Source organism: Osmerus mordax, chromosome 1, assembly GCF_038355195.1.
Source record: "Osmerus mordax isolate fOsmMor3 chromosome 1, fOsmMor3.pri, whole genome shotgun sequence".
NCBI classification, from domain to species: domain Eukaryota; kingdom Metazoa; phylum Chordata; class Actinopteri; order Osmeriformes; family Osmeridae; genus Osmerus; species Osmerus mordax.
This window is the reverse complement of record NC_090050.1, coordinates 13,226,502-13,249,278: the sequence shown is the minus strand read 5'-3', so window position 1 is coordinate 13,249,278 and position 22,777 is coordinate 13,226,502. Positions and strand designations below refer to the sequence as shown.

At 51.2% G+C, this 22,777-nt stretch overlaps 1 protein-coding gene across 1 annotated transcript in view; it reads left to right on the top strand.

The window, feature by feature from the left end:
* The window catches only part of ephb2b (eph receptor B2b), a 110,724-nt gene that overhangs the window by 72,072 nt on the left and 15,875 nt on the right, over positions 1 to 22,777 (top strand). The window contains 3 exon segments of the mRNA XM_067244048.1: positions 4,590 to 4,745; positions 7,396 to 7,731; positions 22,042 to 22,166. Coding sequence (XP_067100149.1) covers positions 4,590 to 4,745; positions 7,396 to 7,731; positions 22,042 to 22,166 — 617 coding nt within the window.

The window sequence follows — 22,777 nt, the reverse complement described above, 5'->3', positions numbered from 1 at the left end:
GTGTGTGTGGAACAGGTCATGGCTTTTTTTTCCTCCGCAGGCCTGCCTCTGGCTGGATTAGTGTCCGTCCAGCTGATTCCCTGGTGTCCAGACAGCAGCACACAGCCACAGCACGGCTGCCATGATGGAAATGTCAAATGCCCAGCCCTTTGTTTGGGCTGCTTATGGCTGTCTGGACACACCGTTCCACTGATTCGCCCTGTGTGTGTGTGTGTGTGTTTGTGTTTGAGTGTGAGAGTCCCTGTGGCAGTCCAGGAGTTCGTCAAGTAGCATAGCTTGCTTCATCCTCACTGCCACTGAATATAGTGGCCTCTCCTGCCTCTCTCTGTCCCTCTCTCGATTTGTCCTTTTCTCTCATACAGACACACGCGCACACAAACACAAACTGGATACAACAGGTTGCAGCCGCAGGTCTTTTTTCTGCAGAGGCATAAATCTTGACAGTGTGAGTAGTGGAGGAAGTCTTTGAAACAGGCATCAAATGAGCAGCAGTAAAATGTTACCGGTGTCCTGGCACAGAGAACTTTCCCTCTCCCATGCTAGCGCCGCACACAGTGAGTCTCTCTCACCTCAAATTAAATCTTCAGTGCCAGCATGTGTTATTAAAAGTCAGAAACGGTTATGGTTATTCTCTGCTCTGCAGGGAGCAGCAGTGGTGTCTGGGAGGTGACAGCCAGGTCTGACCGGCCTCTTGGCCGTGCCTCCAGTCTGCCCTGCCTCTTTCCCTTGCCTGTCGGCCCTGCCTCTTGGACCTGCCTCCAGTCTGCCCTGCCTCCAGTCTGCCCTGCCTCTCTCCCCTGATTCCTGGCCCTGCCTCTAGTTTGCCCTGTTTCTTGGCCCTGCCTCTAGTCTGCCGTTTGACCTGACTCTAGTCTGCCCTGCCTCTTGACCCTGCCTCTTGACACTGCCTCTAGTCGGCCCTGCCACTTGGCCTCTACCTCTTGGCACTGCCTCTGGTCTTCTTCCTGGTTCTAGAGGTGACACCAGGACCCGGAGATCCAATCCCTCCCCCCTCTACCAAGACATGTGGATCACTGCTCTACTGTTTGTGAGTTTGAACACGTTGGTTCTGCATGGCAGCTCTTCTGCTTGGCTCAATGCAGCATTTCATCACCGTTGTCAAACTCCACAGGATCTGAGAGGCAGAGAAATGTGCTTACTTATGAAGGATATCAAAAGAGATGTGTGTTTGAAAGAGTAGAAAGAAATAAGCATTCCAAGGAAAAAATCCAGCGTTGAATATTCCCGTTTTAATTACCACCTGTTGCCAGAAGGCTGTCTGCTGTTGGAGGCCACATCCACAAAGAGACTTTGGCCTGTTCCTGTGGAATGACAGAGGGAGGAAGACAGAGAGAGGGAAGTGGAGAAAAGAGAAAAGGAGAGAAAACAGAGACAGGGAGAGGGAGTGAGGGATGGAGAGTGGGAGGTGGAGGGAAAGAGACAGGGAGAGGAGGGAGGGAGGGGAGGAGAGTTGAGATTCTGTAATCAAACAGTTCAAAAAGACCAGTCTGATGCAGAGAGAATCAAAGATGCAATCTGCTTTTCAATCAGTCCTGCAGGCTCTGTCTGGACCCAGACTGACCACCAGAATGACTGACTGACCACCTGAATGACTGACTGACCACCTGAATGAATGAATGACCACCTGAATGAATGACTGACTGACTAACTGACTAAGTGACTAAGTGACTGACTGACTAGGTGGCTGATTGACTCACTAGCTGCTGACTGACCACCTGAATGACTAACTGACTAACTGACTAACTGACTAACTGACTAACTGACTAACTGACTGACTGACTAGGTGGCTGATTGACTCACTAGCTGCTGACTGACCACCTGGGTGACTAACTAACTAACTGACTAGCTGATTGACTAATTGACTAGCTGACTTTTGGACTGGCTGACTATCTGATGGACCGAATAACTGACTGACTGACTGACATATCTCACCACAGTTATAAATAGCCAGTCATTACATTTAGACAGCAGCGACCCTCTCGACATCATTCTGAATGCCTCAGCTAATGACAGGAGTGCATGGTTTTTGCACAGATAGCTGTTTCCTGAACATGCTCGTTCGCCCCGTCGCCACCACTGCCTCTCATGCTCTCTTCGCTGTGTGCCCCTCCCTCCTTCGCTCCCTCCCCCCAGTCCTTCTATGTCTTTATGCGATTTCCTTTGGTGGCCCTCGTCCCTGTGTCCTCCTCCTTCGCTGGCTGTGTGGTATTCAGATGGGAGGTCAGAAGGCTGAGCGATCAGGGAATTGGGCTATTAATCAGAAGGTTGCTGGTTCGATTCCCGGCCATGAAAAATTACGTTGTGTCCTTGGGCAAGGCACTTCACCCTACTTGCCTCGGGGGAATGTCCCTGTACTTACTGTAAGTCGCTCTGGATAAGAGTGTCTGCTAAATGACTAAAGGTAGAGTGTAAATGTATTCCCAACCCCTGCCCTTCTCCTTTCATCATGTCCTCCTCAACTCTCGTCCTGTGGCAGCCCCAGAACCAGCTTCTCTCCTTTCTCCTTCCCTCCTCCTCTCCTCTCCTCCTGTGGTAGTCCCAGCTCTCAGAGTATCCGGTGAGTGGCAAGGTGAATGAAACGCCCTCATGTTTCTCTCTCCGCCCCAGCCTCTCACCCCATCCATCATGGCCAAAGAAAACATGACAGGACTAATATTTGTCGAAGAGCTCTATCAGATTTCCTACGTTTTCATTTATGAAAACCCACTTCCTGTCCTAAGAGGTTTACAGCTATGATTTCGTCCAGATCTAGAACACTCCGTATATTTTGTGGTCGTTCACCGTTATCTGCTCAATGAGACAGATCTCACAGAATGCTGTCCAGTTAAAGTGGCTCTATGTGAGTGTTTGTGTGTGTGTGTGTGTGTGAGAGAGAGAGAGAGAGAGAGAGAGAGAGAGAGAGAGAGAGAGAGAGAGAGAGAGAGAGAGAGAGAGAGAGAGAGAGAGAAGAAAGGAGAATCTGTGTGTGTACGAGAGTGTGTGTGTGTGTTTGTAAGGATATATGTGTGTGTGCGACAAGGTATAGAATTGCCTCACTGTGTGTTTCCAGCGGCTGATGATTGGCTAGTGATTTACGGAGTGCTAGCATGCTGTCTGAGGAAGGAGAGTCAGAGAGAGAGAGAGAGAGAGAGAGAGAGATTGGAAAAGAGCTGTAATCCGGGCCTTGCAGGGTCACCAGGCTCCTGGATATCTCTCTTGCATAGAAATAGTGGCATTGAACCCGACTTATCAGGCCTTGTGAGCTGACCTTTCTTAAATAAAGCCCCAGCTGCACACGGGCCCATGTGGCATATGCTGTAATCCAGCTATAATTGCCATTTCAGACCATGAATGGGGAAATGGAGCTGTGTTTTATGATTGCATTTCCTTAGTGTGGAGGATGGGCTGAGTGCGGAGTATTACGTAAGAGTGGGACGAGGTCAGGCTAGGAACACGGTGACCTGGTATATATGGTTAGAAACACAGTGAGTTGGTATATATGGTTAGAAACACAGTGAGTTGGTATATATTGTTAGAAACACAGTGAGTTGGTATATATGGTTAGAAACACAGTGAGTTGGTATATATGGTTAGAAACACAGTGAGTTGGTATATATGGTTAGAAACACTGTGAGTTGGGGTAGATAGGGTTAGAAACACTATGTATTGGGGTATATAGGGCTGGAAACACCATACGTTGGGTAGACGAGGGTCTGGTGACGGCTGGATTTGTATCATCTTAGCAGAGGAGAGGCCTCTGGCTCCCTGGTGTTTGTCACTCATCCAAGCCTGGTCTGATGTGGAAAACAGCTGTTCACTTTAGCGCAGCAACGGCAGATCCATGACAGTTAGAGGACACCTGAGGGCCGCCCTGTCATTGGGAACCAGCACGGTGTTCAGCCTTGTTTGGCTTCTCACAAAAGATCACTTATTCATGTGTCACTTTAGCTCCTTCACAAAGCCCCCCCTCCCCCAACACACCACACACCAACCTTCTCCTCCTTATCGTGTCATGCTAGCGCCAGAGAGAGAGGGAGGGAGGAGAGAGGGAAGGAGTGATTATGTCAGGCTGAAGCGATGTGGCCAGGTGGTGTGTAGCCATGGTCATCGCTGTCATGGCGACAGCGTCGTCGCCGTCTCCAGGAGAGAGGACCGTAAAGAGCACTTACTGTAACAGGAAACACACAGAGCCCCTGGGCAACCAGAGTGAGCTGAATAATTAAAGACCACCAACAGGAAGTGTGGTCATCCCTGCGGAGACTTCCCTCACAAACAGAGATGCTCTGATGTGTGTATAAATGCCGGGCTCTGCGTGTGCATGTGCGTGTGCGTGTGTTTTTTGTTGTTGTGTGCCTGTGTTTGTGTTTGTTCACGATGCAGGATTGCAAGTCTAGTAAAGCCAGATGTGGCCCTAGTACATGACATCTGCAGAAAGGGAAAATAGTTTTAACAAACACAAAATCTGTTAATGGCTGAAGTCTCAAATATTGCTCTCTCCTTCCCTCTCTCTCTCTCTTTCTCTCTCTCTCTCTCTCGGTCTCTCTCTCTCTCTCTCTCTCTCTCTCTCTCTCTCTCTCTTTCTCTCCCAGCTTGTCCGTCAGGCTTCTTCAAGCCAACCCAAGGTGACGAGTCCTGTATGCAGTGTCCCATCAACAGCAGAACCACGAACGAGGGAGCCACCACCTGTGTGTGTCGGAACGGTTACTATCGCACAGACTCCGACCCCTTCCAGATGCCCTGCACAAGTATGTCCAACAAACACCCAAGCACACACATGCACTCATGCATTCACACACAACGTCTGACCAACCTTCTTACATATACATACACACATACACACACACACACAAATGCAAACACACACAAACACACACATGAATGCAAACACACACAAACATACCCGCACACACGTACACACACAAATGCACACACGCACCCATGAATGCAAAGACACACACAAACACACATGCACATTCACACGTTACTCCAAGTCCACACTCACACACACTGAGGCATGCCCCTGCCCCATCCGTTGCAGAGGTTAGTAGGCCAGGGCGCTGCAGCTTTGTGGAGGCCCAGAGCCAGAGAATGGACCAAGCCACGGCTCTCTCTTGTCATGCCAATGAAGCTGGTCTGATTTCAATTTGAATTTGTAGTTGACAGAGAGGCTGAGAGAAAGACAGGGAGGGGTTGGGGCGGGGGGGAGACAGAGAAAAAGAGAGAGAAAAAGAGAGAGAGAGAAAAGAGAGAGAGAGAGAGAGAGAGAGAGAGAGAGAGAGAGAGAGAGAGAGGAAGAGAGACATAGAGAGAGAGAGACATTGAGAGCAAGAACAAGGCGGTGAGGGAGGGAAAGAAAGAGATGCAGTTCATAGTTTGGTCTTGGTAGTGCAGAGTGAGGGAGTGTGCATAAGAGAGAGCAAAAGAGACAAGTGAGGGAGAGACAGACAGCGAGGGAGAGAGAAAAAGAGAGAGAGCTCCTTTCAGCATCTTGGCTGTGTGTGTTTTTGTTCCTAACCCCTGGTGAAAGGGGGAGAGGAGGAGGAGAGGAGGAGGAGAGGAAGATTTGAGCGCCTCCAACAAAGGACATTTGCATAAGCCTGTCCCTGGGAGAGTAGCAGCTGAACTGAACGAGCAGCCCCAGCCTCAGCCCCAGCCTCAGCCCCAGCCCCAGCCTCAGCCCCAGCCCCAGCCTCAGCGCCACAGTCACGTCGCTGGGGTTCAACCCAGCCAGCCCAGCCCTGATTAGAGCTGGGAATGGGCCCATCTGAACAGCCTGGCAAACCCGAACAGGGGCCATTAGCCTCCCACCCCTCACCCCTCCTTACATCCCTCAATACTTCCATCCCTCCTTCCCTGTGTGTGTGTGTGTGTCTGTGTGTGTGTGTGCTAAATGCTTGTCTCCGTCCATGCCTCCCTCCCTCCTTCCATCCCTCCATTCCTCCCCCACCCCCCGACCCCGCCCCCACCCGCTCCTCACCCCATCCAGTCCCCCATCCAGAAGGAGTTTAGAAGAGGAGGACTGACACATTGGGGCCTCCAGTGGGCTTGTCTCCAGCCCTGGAAGTCCCTTAATGGGAGCCAATTAAAAGGCCTCTAAATAAGTGATCAATTCAGTTTTAGAAGTTGGTGGGCGTCGTTTATCTCATTAGCCCTAGAGAGGGCATGCTGGGGAAACAGACACACATGCTTGTAGAAGATAAACACGCCTCTTTGTCTGTTTGCTTGGCCTGTCAGTCAAAACCAACGCTGTGGGGCAGGTTTCCATCTACCAACCATGAGAAAGAGTCTCTCTCTCTCTGTTTCTCTGTTTCTTTCTCCCAAAATAGGTCCTAAATCTCTCTCTCCTTCTCCTTCCACCCCACCCCCCCTCTCTCTCTCTCTCTCTCTCTCTCTCTCTCTCTCTCTCTCTCTCTCTCTCTCTCTCTCTCTCTCGCGCTTTATGACAGTTGATTCTGTGTGATTGAAAGTATATGATTCCCTGCAGATTTTAAACAAACACATGTCACAAAGTCTGTCTGTGTGTGTGTGTGTGTGCGTGTGTGCATGCATGTGTGTATGTACGTGTGTGTGCGCAAACGAGTGTGTGCCCTCATGCGTGTGTGTGTGTGGTCAGTGCGCCTCTCTGGGGAAGAGGCCTTCTTGTTGCAGCATACCAGGCTGCCACCTCAGAAGGGCTGCAGTGTATTAGTGGTTAGACAGGAGGGTTACATGAGCAGAGCGGTTGAGCTTCTGGAATGCGTGTCCTCCACCAAGTCAAGGACAGCAGAAACACTACCCCCACAGCATCACTAGAGAAACACTCTAACCGGCAGAAGCACTACCCCCCACAGCACGACTAGAGAAACACTCTAACCAGCAGAAACACTTCCCCCACAGCACCACTAGAGAAACACTCTAACCAGCAGAAACACTACCCCCACAGCATCACTAGAGAAACACTCTAACCGGCAGAAGCACTACCCCCCACAGGACGACTAGAGAAACACTCTAACCAGCAGAAACACTTCCCCCACAGCACCACTAGAGAAACACTCTAACCAGCAGAAACACTACCCCCACAGCACCACTAGAGAAACACTCTAACCAGCAGAAACACTACTCCCCACAGCACCACTAGAGAAACACTCTTACCAGCAGAAACACTACCCCCCACAGCACCACTAGGGAAACACTCTAACCAGCAGAAACTCTTCCCCCACAGCATCACCAAAGCAACACTTGGACAGCAGAAACACTCAGAGTAGAGTACAGAGTAGAGAATATGTAGATGTATGTGTGTGTCTGTGTGCACTGTATGCGTGTATATGCGTGTTTAACCCTGTATGTCTCTATGTGTAACCGGGTGGAAATAGCTGTAACCTTAACCACGTGTGTGTGTGTGTGTGTCACCCACAGCCGTGCCCTCGGCCCCCCAGACGGTGATCTCCAGTGTGAACGAGACGTCCCTGATGCTGGAGTGGATGCCGCCGCGCGAGTCTGGGGGCCGCGAGGACGTGGTCTTCAACATCATCTGCAAGAGCTGCGGCGGGGGCCGCGGAGGCTGCACGCGCTGCGGGGACAACGTCCAGTTTGTCCCCCGGCAGCTGGGCCTGACGGAGCCTCGCGTCTACATCAGCGACCTGCTCGCCCACACGCAGTACACCTTCGAGGTCCAGGCAGTCAACGGCGTGTCGGACCAGAGTCCCTACTCTCCGCAGTACGCCTCGGTCAACATCACCACCAACCAGGCTGGTGAGTGGGTGGAGATGGGATTGCGAGAACATGCACACACACACAGGTGTCCTTTATATACACACACACACAGACGCGCGCGCGTCGTATGCACACACACACTTTCCGAGGCACATACGTATTTTTGGAGGCACACATTCACTCATGCATGGATGCCAAAGCAATTTGGTGATGTCACCAAAGGGCTTGATGGCCTGTTGGCCCTGGCCATGTGACCTCATCATGAAACTCTAAAAGGACTGGACAGCAGTTATATCTCTCTCTCTCCCTTTAATCTCTCCATCTATTTTTCTGTCTTTCTTTCCCTCCTCTTACCTCTTCTCATTTTCCCTCACCGCTCTTTCTCTCCCTCCTGAGCACCCTTGATCTCTTTTTCTCAGGTTTCATACTTTTCTCTGTTCCTCCTTCTCATCCGGTCTCCCATCCTCTCCCCCCCCTCCATCCCTCTTGTCTGCCTTCATTGCTCAGTGATCGCAGGCCTGGCATGGGTGAACCTCCTCTCCTCTCATTCTCTTACCCACTCAGCTCTTGTGCTACATTTCATACTTTTTAAGTGGTGAGACCTCAGACTGATGTATACATATTCCATGTACCAGCTACCTTGTCAATTGCCCTTACAGCTGTAATGGGAACATTAGCCAGAGAGAACAGTGTATTTCCACGGGGTTGTGACTTTTAATGGAAAACAGCTCCCTTTGGTGATTGCCCTAACTTTATAATCTCGGGGATCTTCCAGAAACCTGCCTCAATCAGCCCCCCCCCCCCCCCTCCTCTATTCCATTTTTGTCTCCTCTCTCTCTCTCCATCCTTCTCTTTCTCTCTCTTCTCTCTCTCTCTCTGTTCTCTCAATCCCTCTCCAGGTCTCTCTCATCTCTCCCTCCTCCCCTCCTCCCATTCGGACTACCTTTATCCCTTCACTCCCTCTCCATCCCTCCCTCCCTCCCTCTCCATGGCATCCATGTGTCTTTTCCGTTGGGGCAATTGCGGTCACACTCGTCGGCTCCTCGTCTTGTATTCACACCGGCAGCGGCAGCATTGATTTGCTCTTTAATTGTCTCACTGAGACGCATCATTTGGCGAGCCAGCCGGGATCCCCGGACGCTGATGAGCTGGGAGGCAGGCCAAGGCGGGCCGGACTGGACACGCTCTGTTGGAGCCGAGGCTTGTAGTCCCATTGGCACAGTACTGTACCGGGGCCGTCACCCCACCCAACGTCTGATTGTGTTGGGAGGTGGAGGGGAGGGAAAGGAAGAGGAGGGAGGGTGAAGGGGGAGGGGTGTTTGAGAGAGAGAGAGAGAGAGAGAGAGAGAGAGAGAGAGAGAGAGAGAGAGAGAGAGAGAGAGAGAGAGAGAGAGAGAGAGAGCGAGAGAGACAGGGTGTGGTGGGTGTGGGGTGTGGGTGAGGGAGGATAGGGGGGACAGAGAGGAGGAGGTGGCGGAGAGAGGGTGCAGTCTTATAGAACGAGCCACGCTGTCTGTGTCTCCCTCAACCTCCAGCACTGTGTTTGGAGTTCGGCTCTTGCTCAGTTATTGTTGTTGTCGACCACGTGCTCCGAGGATAAAAAGTGGAAATGTGCACAGTTTACAGTAAACAGGATTAGAAAAACGTTACAAAAGACGATCCGAAGAGGAACATTGGATGCATTTGACACACCTAGGAATGTGGACTAATTGGAACAACAGCGACAAACGTGACATACTTCGTTTGCATGTTTAGAAACAGCATCCAGCTCCACAAAGCATCATCACAATACTCGGGGGAGAAGGGGGGGGGGGGGGATGGGATAGGGGAGGGGCCAAATCCTGTTCAAATTGAGGAGCTTTTCTTCCTGGAACGTCCTCCTTATTGTCTGTTTGGATTTGAGTCATCGGTGTGGCGGGTTAATGAGGGCCAGAGAGTGCAGTTAGGTGTTCTAATGAGCCTTCGCTCTCCCGGCTGGGTGACAAAAACGTCTGCCACCCCCCCATCCGTACCCCTCTGCATCCACCACCATCCCCCTCAGTATGCCCCTCTCAGGGCGGAAATTGGGGGGCTCTGCACCCTCTCCAGTGAAGTGCCCGTCACATTGGATTAGGGGGGCGAGGGGCTCCCGTCGGAGGGAGCTGTGAAAGAGGGTGAACCCTGGCCTGGCCCCCCTCTCCACCCCCCTTCCCACCAGCCCCAGAGAGCAGGCCTGGTCCGGGGACAGAAGAGCCCAGTCACCCAGCGCCAGGCCCACAGCCCTGGGGTCACAGGGGCCCCGGGGCCCATAATTGCGTCTGGTTTGGGAGTCTTGGAGGTTACATAAACATCATGTCACCCCCAATTACCAGAGGCGGCTCTGTTCCTCTCCCTCCTATTACAGGGAGAGGCTGAGAGAGGGAGGGAGGAAGAGAGGGGGAGAGAGGGAGGGAGAGAGAGTGCATGTTAGAAGTAGAGGAGGGGACACGGAGGGTTGGGGAGAGAGCATGGACTAGGGAGGGGGAAAAGACAGGGGTGGGAGAGGGAGGGCGAGAGCATGTGAGAGGGAAAGTGGAACCAAAAAAAGATAAAAGAGGAAAAACATGTTACTGACAGAGAGCGAAAGAGAGAGAGAAAGGGAAAAAAACTGTCAGTGAGAAACAAAGAGAGAGTGTGTGTGTTTCTCTGCATGTGTGTCTGTGTGTTTGAGTTGCGTGCTAATCAGTCCCATTTCAAACCTATCTGTATGGTGGTGGGCCTTACCAAGAAGGAATGCCATAAATAAGTGAATTTGAAGTGACTGGCGTGAAAAGGGCTCTCATGTGAAACGTTGCCCTGCACTTCTGATGATGGGGAAGAGGAGGTGTATGTGTGTGTAGGGGATTTGGGGGTGAACCCTCTTTTCAACCAGCCCCCAATTTAAACACTCTCCCACACACACGCACTAACATGTAAAGGCATGCATGCATGCTCACACACATGACATATATGATACACACACGCATGCTGACACACTTACATAAAAACACTCACACATTCAGGCACGCACAAGCACCTGTACAGACATGCACGCACTCACACGCTGCACTCTACAGCATGACCTTCCATCTCTCCCAGTCTCACCAGCCTCTCTGCTCTGTATCTGGGACACAGAGAGGTTGCTAACGTCCACAGCCCAGTGCCTTGCCTTCATAAGTGGGCCTACTCACCGTAATTACATTCCGCGCTGTCTCATAAAACTGAAGCTTAAGCTGCGAGAAGTCCCGCTTGTTTAATGAGGATCCGCCTGATTCATGCACACACGTCCTCTTCTGTGGAAAGTGTTGTGTTTTGGGTCCCTTTAGGTGCTCATAATGGTGAGTCACTACCAAATCTCCCTGCTAGCCCACAGCTTTAGCTCTATCTATTAAATACCATTCTTTCACAGGGGGTTGAGTCATTTCTCGATTATAAACTATGGAAGGAGAGAAGGGGTTGGGGCAGAGTTAGAGAGAAAGAGAGAGAGAGGTAGAGTGAAAAAGGAATAGAACGAGAGGGAGAGAGAGAGAGCGAGAGAAAGAGAGGGAAAAGGGAGAGAAAGGGAGAGAGAGAAAATGGACGAGAAAAGGAGAGAAAGGGAGAGAGAGAGAGAGAGAGAGAGAGAGAGAGAGCGGGGGGGAAGATTGAAGGGGAGAGACAGTGATAGATGGGGGTAAAGAAAGGTTGTATGATGATGGAGCATGTGTTTGGAGAGATAAAGAGCCTGGAGGCGGAGCAATGAGAGGAGCTGGAGGCGGAGCAATGAGAGGAGCTGGAGTGGCAGACAGAGGAAGCAGGGAGGACAACATCATCCAGGAGAGGCCGATTCACCATCTCCACCTCATCCCTTCATCCCTTCCTCCCTTCATCCCATACGTCATTCCTTCCCTTTTTTATCCTCTTATCCCCTCATTCCCTCATACCCGCACATTCTCATCCCCTCATCCTCTCTGTTGGAGGGACATTTGCTCCAACAATGCCTTCTGGAGCAGAAACACCATGTTTCATTAAGGCTGTAGACCCAGTAGCGTAGTCTGGTTTGAAGCAGTGCACATCAGTTTAACAAGCTACCCCCCCTCCCCCCCCCCCCCCCCCCCCCCCCATTCACACGGGCAAATTCTTGTGGATCACGTAGACCACACTGCTGTGTGGGTCCAAGGGCTGCCCTTTGAGGCGACGCAGAGAGGAGAAACACACAAGCGGAGTGTGTGTGTGTGTGTGTGGGGTGGTGGGGTGGGGGGAGGCTTTTGCACGGATGCAGACACAAAGCCTAGTCTTTACTGTTCTCCTCTCAGGCCTTCCAGCTTAATGATTAATGAGGGTTAATCATTCATAACCCGCCTCCTGCTCCATCTCGCTCTCCTCCTCTTTCACCCTTGCTCACCTCTCTCTCCCTCACATCTCTCTTTTTCTTTCTGTCTCTTTCTCCTACTTTCCTCTTCCTCCTTCTCTCTCTCTCCTCTCCTCTCTCTCACTCTCTCTTTCTCCTCCCTCTCCATCTCTCTCTTTCCATCTCTATCCTCTCTCCATCTCTCTTTTTCCATCTCTCTCTCCTCTCTATCTCTCTCTCTGTCTGTCTGTATGTCTGTCTCCTCCATGTCCTTCAGTCATCATAGACACAGGGTGAAATGTTTGCTTAGACTACCTCTCCCACTGAGGATTCATCACAGACATCACTGACAGCTCAGTGGCCTGAGACCTGACACACACACACCTACACACACAGACACACACACAATCACTCACATCCACACACAGTCACCCACCCACCCACCCACACACATCCACACAAGAGCACCCAGACTCCCCCGCACCAGAGCTGTCAAAAGGCGAGTGTTAAATACATGGCTTTTGATAAGCGATTACCTGGACGGAAATGACTGTTGTCACCTTGTCAATCAGGTGACAGTTACTGACTGCTATCACCTTGTCAGTCAGGTTGACTGTTCCACGCCTCACAAGAAAACATTTTCTTTCCACCAGTCAAAAGCTGCCTCTAGCTCTGGTTCACAAACAGCCCCTCTCCTGGAGGCCTGTTGATTGCAGTCTTCAAGACATCCTGTCCAAAGAGGATTAAGGCTGAAAGGAGCACACACCATAATGTGTGTGTGTGTGTAGCCTATCCTCAACCACAGGGTGCATGTGTGTGTGTGTCAGCCTCTCCTCATCCCTAGGGTGTGTGTGTGTCAGCCTGTCCTCCACCACTGGAGGAGGGTGGAGGGGGAGAAGTGGAGACGGGGGAGAGCGGAGGGAGTGGGGGGCGACGGCGGGGTTAGTGGCGTCTTACACGGTGTGCTGTGTCCAGCTGAGGACCCTAGCCCATCACGCCACGGCCAGGACTGCTGATGTGCTGCTCCACCTCCCTACGACGGCCAGGAGATTTATGACTTCATTATGTCTCTGATTGGCTTAGCTGAGGTGTGAGTGGACCACCTGGGATTCTGCGAGGGAGAGTCTGTGAGGGGGAGTGTGTATGAGAATGTGTGAGGGAGAGGGGGTGCGAATGAGAACGTGTAGGAAGAGTGTGTGTAGGAGAGTGTGTGTGTGTGTGAGACCGTGTGCATTCCAGCAACAACATGCAAAGGTGCAAGCTGTTTACGTTTCTTCCTCAGGGCTGCCTCAGTGCTGCTAGTGTGTCCAGCATACTCAGAGAGAGAGAGAGAGAGAGAGAGAGAGAGAGAGAGAGAGAGAGAGAGAGAGAGAGAGAGAGAGAGAGAGAGAGAGAGAGAGAGAGAGACATAGACCAAGAATGGGATGAGGTTCATTCGTGTACCAGGGTGTGACAGTGACAGAAGACGGCTGGGAGGACACATATGGAAGCTGCAATTGTGGGGGAGACGGGCAGACAGTCAGTCAGTCAGACAGATACCCAGTCAGCCAGTCAACCAGCCACCCAATCAATTAACCACCCAGCCAGCCAGTCAGTACAGCATTGTCCCCTACCTCCCCGTGCTGTGACAGGCAGCCAGTGCAGAGCAAACACACAATGTATTTAGGTATGCAAACCCCTGCTCTGCCTGTAGGCCTCCATGACTTTTCATGACCTTTGCATCAAATATGCATTTCATTACTTTCTCTCCTGCAATAATTACTGCACGGATCGTCCCTTTATTAAGCCGGACATGTTCACATGCTTTTGTCAATGGACTCTCAGACTGACTGTTCGAACTGTTACAGCAGGGACTAATCAGTACCATAACTGATGAGTTCACGGTCAAGACACACGCGTCATACTGGCTGTAGAACATCAGCCGGTTTTCATCGCACAGACTCTGTCTTTACCGAACCCTTACTGTAAACGAGTGTGCACGTTTTGAGAGCTTCAAGTGGGGTTCAAAGGTTAAGACCTTTTGGTCCACTGAGCTGTGAAAAGGGCCATATATTAAACGTGGAACTCACTTTTTGTGCCCGAATTACCCCCGATTCATGGTGAAATGCGTAATTGCTTGAATGCAGTCATGTATTCATTGTTCCCCTTTGTGTGGTTGTGGACAGGGAATGCAACATACGATCATGCTAGGTCACAACAGATGCAACCCCACTGTTTTTAATATATGAATGTTAAGGATATTTCACTCTAAACACTAAAGTATGTGTTGCCTCACTTCAACTGTGCTTAAAAGATACAAATGTAAAATGAGTCCTGGTTTAAGGGGTGTAAAAAAAATCGACAAATATCAGTCATACACTTTTGGAGATACAAGTATCTCCTTTCACACTAGTTTTCAATTACATTTAGACATTTAGTCATTTAGCAGACGCTCTTATCCAGAGCGACTAACAGTTAGTACAGGGACATTCCCCCCGAAGCAAGTAGGGTGAAGTGCCTTGCCCAAGGACACAACATCATTTTGGCACGGCTGGGATCGAACTGGCAACCTTCAGATTACTAGCCCGACTCCCTCACCGGTCAGCCATCTGACTCAATTAGGTAGAATAGACTAGAAGGCAGGAAAATATTGCATTCACCTGGCCCTTCACCTACTGCCACACACACGTACTTACACACACAAACACACACACACCCACGCACACATACTTACACACACACACCCACACACACGCACACACACACATACACACTCCCTCCACCATCCTCGTTTCCTCCTCACCTCTCCCCTCAAAGCTATCTGAAGTAGTTGAGATATCCGAGAGATGCTCTTTGAAATATGTATGTGATGTATTTCTGGCTGCTCTTATTGTCCTGCTTTGATTACATGTGAAATTGCCTTCTCTTCTATCGTTGTAGCCAGTTAACTGGAATGAGTGCTTTCATGTTCCTCCTCAGGCCACAGACCAACAGTCTGCTCTAAGCATATTCACTATGGAGGGCTGTGGGAGCATAGTAAACACAATTACTAGTAAACTCCTCCTCTCTCTCTCTCTCTCTCTCTCTCTCTCTCTCTCTCTCTCTCTCTCTCTCTCTCTCTCTCTCTCTCTCTCTCTCTCTCTGTCTCTCTCTGTCCCTGTCTTTCTCCGTTTCTTTTTTGCCTCTATTTCTCTCTCATGGTATCCATCTTTTTCTGTTTTTTTTCTCGTCCTTTTCTCAAACGCTCTCTATTCTTCACTCAAACGTCTTCTCTCTTTACTTTTCTCTCTCCATCTTTTTCTATTTTTTTTCTGGTCTGTCACACTTTCTATCTCCTAACACATACACACACCCACACCCACACATACACACAAGAAGAAGGAATGAAATGACAATATTGACACATGATCAGGCACCCTTCCCAGAACCGCAGAGGGAACAAAGCCTCCATTGTCCACCGATCCACCCTACCGATCCTTCCCTGAGTGCCACTCCCCATCCCCAACCTCGATCACGTCTGCCTGTATGTCCGCATGTGTTATGGCCGTTGATAAGATATAAGATCACGAGCATGCCTGAGGAGGGAGGGGTTGCAGGGGCGGTGGGTGAGGTTCCAAGGTACACCCCCACAGCCCAGGGGTTCCACCTTGTTGTTGACGCCGGTCGACGGTTGAGTTGTCACCAGCCCAAGTGGTGGCCAATCAGGGCCTAGAGGTGGAGATAGCATCTGTCCAATGACAGCGCCTGAGACAGACATGTGACGGCCTAGCAGGACCCAGCTGTGTGTGCCGCTCCTCTCTCCTTACCCCAGGCAGAGAGAGGGAGCATGAACCAGGGTCTGCACTGTGTTCAGGGATGTCTCAAGCTCTCCAAGGCGAAGCCTAGTTTGGAGGAACCAGGTATCTTCCAGGGTTCACCCACCGATTCCCTTGACCCCAAATCCAAACCCCTATACCCCCACCCACCTCCCCAACCACCCTCCCAGTACACACACACACACACAGAACCTCTTCCTCCCCTCTCTGCTGTGGATCTCTAGGTTAAGTTCCGCTCTAGGCTTGGTGCGCTCACTCCAAACCTCACCTCCCGTAAACATCTGAAAACTTTCTCAAGCCCCTGGAGTGGCTATTTTTGAATTAGCTTATGGTGTGTATACGAGTGCATGAAGGCCCCGGGTCTTTTCCAGTGCATCTGGTTTAAAGCTTGATGAACTCAAATCTCGCTTGTGTAGCTTAACTGCGTAGGAAAGTCTTTGGAGACACGAAAAAAAAAAAAAAAAACTCTGCAATCCATCGCAGATGGGGGGGGAAGCAGGGCGTGTTGCCAGCGTGCCGAAAGTACATGCACATAACAGCCTCTCCCTCGGCTAGCTCTGGAAGCGGCGTGCGGCGCTGCTCGTAAACGCAAGAGCTCCAGCCGAGGGAGCGTTGCAGCGGCAGCAGCCCGGTCAGGAGGTCTCCTGCCTGGGGGAGGAACAGCTGCTAGGGGGCCTCTCTGGGAGACGATACCATGGGGGAAAGTTTTCTTTTTTTCCTCTCCTTTTTTTTTGTTTTTTTTACGGCGAAAAGGAGAAAGGGATTTACGAGCCCTGACCCGCTGTCTCTCGCTCTCTCTCTAAACGCGTTCTCTAGCTCGCCACAGACACACATACACTTTGTCTCCCGAACACACGCACACACTCTCCCCTAATCTCTCTCTCTTTCTCTCTCTCTCTCTCTCTCTCTCTCTCTCTCTCTCTCTCTCTCTCTCTCTCTTTCTCTCTCTCTCTCTCTCTCTCTCTCTCACACACACACACACACACACATACCACTCTCTCCAATCATAGCTTAGGTCTCTCTTCTCCACAACCCCAAATCAAATCAGAGCCACATGGTTGTTGAGCACCCTTCATATTGGGTAGTCAGTAAGAATCAAACTAAGTTTTAAATCCAAAGTCTGTCTCTTCCCAGATCTGAATAGTCAGTATTGACGTTGGCCAGTTTGACTGTCTTCTCTCGGAGCAGCTAAGGAGGGTTTATACAAGGGTACAGGGAGCTTTAGGAGAGTGATGAAAATCAACTGAGGTGACATGGTCTCTCTCTCTCTCTCTCTCACCCCAACCACAATAGAGAAGCCAATGTTTATCCATACCACAACTATGATGACTATCATTACTGTCCATCCACCCCTCCATCCCATTCACCATCATCTCTTCCCATCCCTCCCTCAATCCTTCCTCCCTTCCCTCCCCTCCCTCGCCTCCATCTTTTATAATCTTGTCTGCAGCATGTCACACAGAGACTGGAGATCCAGCTGGGCCCAGAGGTCCTGAGTCTCTCCCCAGGGATGGTGTCTCGAGGCTGGGCACAGCCCTCCCCTTCCCTCCCTTGTCCTTTGTCCCTTGTCCCTTGTCCCTTGCCACCTAGGCTTCCAGCCCACCCTGTCCCCATGCCCCGCTGTCCCTATGCCCCTCTGTTACCCTTGCCCCCCCCAGCCCCGGTCGGTGTGTGCTTCCCCCCCTCCAACAGCATGGTCTCAATCCAGCACCTCTCTCCGTGGGGATACCCATCATGCACAGATGGGAGGCCCAATCAATAGAGCTAGCTGAAAGGAGAGCAGCATTCTTGAGGGAGGAGGAGGGAGCGAGGGGGGTGAGGAGAGGAGGGAGAACAGAGAGGAGAGTGGTGGGAGGGAGGACGAAGGGCAGGCACAGCCCACCAAACGAGTGTAGCAGCATCGAGGTGAACAATAACAGCACAGAGATATTTACTTACAGACCGGAGAGTGAGCGAGAGAGAGAGAGAGAGAGAGAGAGAGAGAGAGAGGGAGAAAGAGAGAGAGAGAGAGAGAGAGAGAGAGAGAGAGAGAGAGAGAGAGAGAGAGAGAGAGAGAGAGAGAGAGAGAGAGAGAGAGAGAGAGAGAACGTGAAAGAGATACATCATGTGTGTCTCATCGGATTTCTGCTCTGCGTTTTGTGGGATCACGGCCATTAAATCAGCATGGATTCAAATGAGTGGAAAGAACCTCTGTAAAGGCCATGTTTGATTGATTGGGGGCGTCGCTCGGTGTTCAAACACAACAGTAAAACTTCTATTGGGATGTTGCACAAAAATAAAGATGCTTCTGGAGTAGAGCCAGAGTGTCATGCTGGAACACACTCTAAATCCCCTGTCTGTTCCATCAGAGGCAGGCCTGGTTCCAATGCCAAGAGGTGAGCTCAACTCTGAGACAGCCAGAGAGCCCTGTTCACCAGCCTATGAGATCAAAGCAGCACTTGCTTGGGCTCTTATTTGGAGCCTCACATTGATATTCACACACACACACATACTTTACACACACTCATGTGCACACGCACACACACGTAGAAAAAACACACTCGCACACACACACATAGTACACACACACAATACAGCATTGATTCTCTAAGAATTCAATGCAAAATAAAATTAACGACTCGCATCCCTCTCCAACTGGATGTGCTGTTACTAACAATCAAAAACAAAACACTTAAATTGTATTTGATAAGTTACAGTATAAGTACAGGATAAGGTTGACAAGTTCAGTGAAAAGCCCACTCCCCAAAAAAGGAAATTCAAGACCACCACAACCCTAATTCTACCGATGCACAAACAAGGTATTCAGTGATGTATGAGGCTGAAAGGCCAGTGTGTGTACAGACATGAACTCTTCCTGGCGAGTGAGGAGAGACTGACGCTCGTCCTGAGCGTGTCTGTACTGGTGGACGGCTCCTCTCTGTCAGAGCCCCAGCCTCTCTGTCAGAGCCCCAGCCTCTCTGTCAGAGCCCCCAGCCTCTCTGTCAGAGCCCCAGCCTCTCTGTCAGAACCCCAGCCTCTCTGTCAGAGCCCCAGCCTCTCTGTCAGAGCCCCAGCCTCTCTGTCAGAACCCCAGCCTCTCTGTCAGAACCCCAGCCTCTCTGTCAGAGCCCCAGCCTCTCTGTCAGAGCCCCAGCCTCTCTGTCAGAGCCCCAGCCTCTCTGTCAGAGCCCCAGCCTCTCTGTCAGAACCCCAGCCTCTCTGTCAGAGCCCCAGCCTCGCCCTCGGAGCCCCAGCCTCTCTGTCAGAGCCCCAGCCTCTCTGTGAGAGCCCCAGCCTCGCCAGGGAACAGTGACACACCTCAGACGAGAGATAAATGAGCCTCTTGTCTTCAGTGAAACACGGCAATCATTCATAAAGATGGAATGCTCCCTGACTGGAATATTTAATCAGATGAGATGATGACCTGCTCAGAGCAGCGTCTCTCCTGGATTGTAACAGTAGGGAACACAGAACCTGACGGAACCTGACGAAACCTGACGGAGATAAACAATATAGGTTATACAATATATGATCCAGGTTCAGACATTTCTTCCCCGCCGGAACAGAAGCAGTTTTGTTTTGTTTTGATGTTTGGACACGGACGTCTCATCTGTCACCACGCTTGGGTGATGTTCCAAATTCGGGAAACTGCCATTCTTCTGTTCTACCAGCTCTGAAGCTGGCAAGGGTCCATCCCTGTTGCCCCATCCCACTATCACCTTACCGGGCAAACGTCTTGTTCCAGGGAGATGGTTAGCACGCCGCAGAACGCCTGCAGTGCTCCGGAACACGTCTGCATATTCGTAATGGGATAGTCGTGGGACGAGCTGGCGACGGCTGCCTGCCTTATTAGACTGTCTTGTGACCGCAAACGCAGCCAAGACAGAGAAGGACAGGAGATCTCCCGATGGAAGCCTGCACTGTATATACAGTAGGGAGAGACACATTGAGCCTGTGCTCTCTGCGAGACTAGAGCACTGGTTGAGGATGGAGCCAAGGGCTGCTATTCATTATCTGTTGGCACATTTATATTGAAGAGTATATACAGTGTCCGGAGACAGAGTCTCCTGGCCCCTGTCTGTTTACATGGTGTCCCATGATTAGTGTTCCCAGATGGGAGCTACTGTTGGGGGGGTTGGAGGGGGTCAGGCGAGGCGAGACCGGCCTGCCAGCCCAGTCAGAATGAATAGGCCATAAACTCCTCTCTGCATCACGACTAGCCCGGCCTCGTCACCTCTCTAGAGGGCTGTATCCTCCGCTGGTACATTGCTATCCAGAACAGAACACAGGGAAAAGTTCTATAAAAAAAAAAACGGGACTCCAATTAAAGGCTTGTGTGTCTGTTTTAGCTACTTGAACGACAACAGAGGAAATGAACGGTGGAGTTACGGGGGAGATGTTAAAACCGCCCGGGCGCCACACGCTGCTTCAGATTTCTTGATAATGGCGGGCGGGGTTCGGGCTCTTTTCCATTTGGAGGATTTTCCATGGAAAGCACGTGGTGGTGGAGAGGCCTCTGTCTGTAGGGCCCTGGGGAGCCACTAGGCTCCGGGCCGAGGGCCGGGACTGAGGACCACGGGGCCAGCAGGGATGGGGGTGTGTGTGGGGGGTGTCGGAGGACTGGGGGTGTGGGAGGGCTGGAGGGGGTGTTAGGGTACGGGGGGATGGAGGGGGGCTGGAGGACTGTGTGGATGTGTGGGGAAAGGGGGGAGGACTGGGAGTATGGGGGTGTGTGGGCTGGGGAGGAGGGGGTGTAGGGTGTAGGGGCGTGTGGGCTGGGGAGGAGGGGGTGTAGGGGCGTGTGGGCTGGGGAGGAGGGGGTGTAGGGGGCGTGTGGGCTGGGGAGGAGGGGGTGTAGGGGCGTGTGGGCTGGGGAGGAGGGGGTGTGAAGGGATGCAGGGGCTGAGTCTGGGGCCTGGAGCCTATAAATCCTTCTCGGACCTCCGGACTTTTATCTCCATCATTGAATTCCCAGTGACCCTCAGCACCCAGCACTAATCTTAATGGTTGTACGGGAGCATGTGGCAAACACACCCCTCCCGACCTCACGGCCTTCCTTACAGAGAATGTGGAGAGTTCCTGCCTTTGCCTTTACTCGATTGAAGAAGCAAGGCTAACCTCAGGCACCCAACCCCACCCACTCATTCAGCTTCATCTTTTATGACCACACAAGCATTGGAGGCCTTGGCTTACTGCTACTTAGTAAACACCGCACAACGGTTTAAAATAAACACTGTCATTCCCAGAATTTGTTCTCCGTGACCATGTGTCTTGTCCCGACGCTTCCAGAGTGTTTGCTGGCGTGAATTAAGTTGTCATCCACAAGACAGATGCATAAACGCCCAGACCTCGAGGACTAAATTAGACAGTAAAACAGAAAAGGGTATAATAAAAACAATAAAATGACAGTGGCGAATGACATATCTGTGGTTCTGGCAATAGGCAGTGCAGCCTAGATAATAAGCTAGTCCTGCTCCACAGAGGGGGGGTATATAACATGTGGCCAGGCCAGAGTAGTCAAGCCAGAGCAGGCAGGATAGAGGAGTCAATCCAGACCAGGCAGACGAGAGTAGTCAAGCCAGAGTAATCAAGTCAGAGTAGTCAGACCAGAACTGCCAGCCCAGAGTAGTCTAGCCAGACCTGGAGAGCTAGAGCAGGCAGGACAAGTCCAGGTGGGTGATCTCCCACCAGACAGACAGACGGTAGACTCCTCTCAGAGTCAGTGTGTGGCGCGGACAGTATGGATGCATGACAGCTGTGACACAGGCTGGAAAGTCCCAGGAGTCTTCTGCCTACATGCTGGAGCCAGTGTTGCGACTTGTCTGCATGGGCTACATGTCTGGTCATGAGACTGCAGACCGTCAGAGAGCACACAGGCTGAATGTGGCCTGATATATACATCTCTGTTCAGGCTGGATCAGAGTCATGCTCTATGGACACTATCACTGTGGTTCTGGGAATCCCTGATTCTGCACACTATGAGATACAGTACTTATCTTAATGAGTGAATGTGGAGATGGAATGTGGTCTAATCTAATATGCCATGCTCTCTCTCTCTCTCTCTCTCTCTCTCTCTCTCTCTCTCTCTCTCTCTCTCTCTCTCTCTCTCTCTCTCTCTCTCTCTCTCTCTCTCTCTCTCTCGCCCTCCCCCCCTCGCTTTCTCGCTTCTCTCTCCCCTACCGCTCTCTCCACCTCCTCTCTCTTCCTCTTTCTCTCTATGTCCCCCTTTCCCTCCCGTTTTCTCCGCAGCTCCTTCCACAGTGTCCATCATGCACCAAGTCAGTCGTACTGTGGACAGCATCACCCTCTCCTGGTCCCAGCCAGACCAGCCTAATGGAGTCATCCTGGACTACGAGCTGCAGTACTATGAGAAGGTATTCATCTTCTCACAGCAAACACTAGTGTCTGGCCCACACCCTCTCTGCAGAACACAATGGATATATACTGGACACGGATACTGTATGTGCGCACACCGTCATACACACATGCACGCACACATACAGGACACGTACACACACGCACACACACACGCACATGCAGTACACACATGCCCACACACAGACACTCATCCCCTTGAAATTTCCGAAAGATATCAAAGACTCCAGGCTTTCATCTCCATCTGCCTAGATGACGTTCTGATCTCACCTGCTAAACCAAAGCCAGATCATGTGGTCCCGAGTCTCACATTCAGACAAACACCTCGTTCCGGCCGCCTGGCAGACTCCATCACGTCCACAGAGAACATGTTCGGCAGCACATCAAAACCAAGCTCAGAACTTCCGCTCTTTCTCTTTCAATCCTGATCTCCCTCCGTCCCGTGCTAGCGAGAAGAGCCCTGGACCCAGAGCGGGCCCTTGAGGGACTCCACTCAGTGCTGTGACAAAGCTGTGGGTTCATCAGTGGAGTGCTAATGATTGTAAAAATAGTATTTGGGAGACAGGCTCGTCTGGAAATAACTGATTTTGTGTCTCACGTACACATGTAT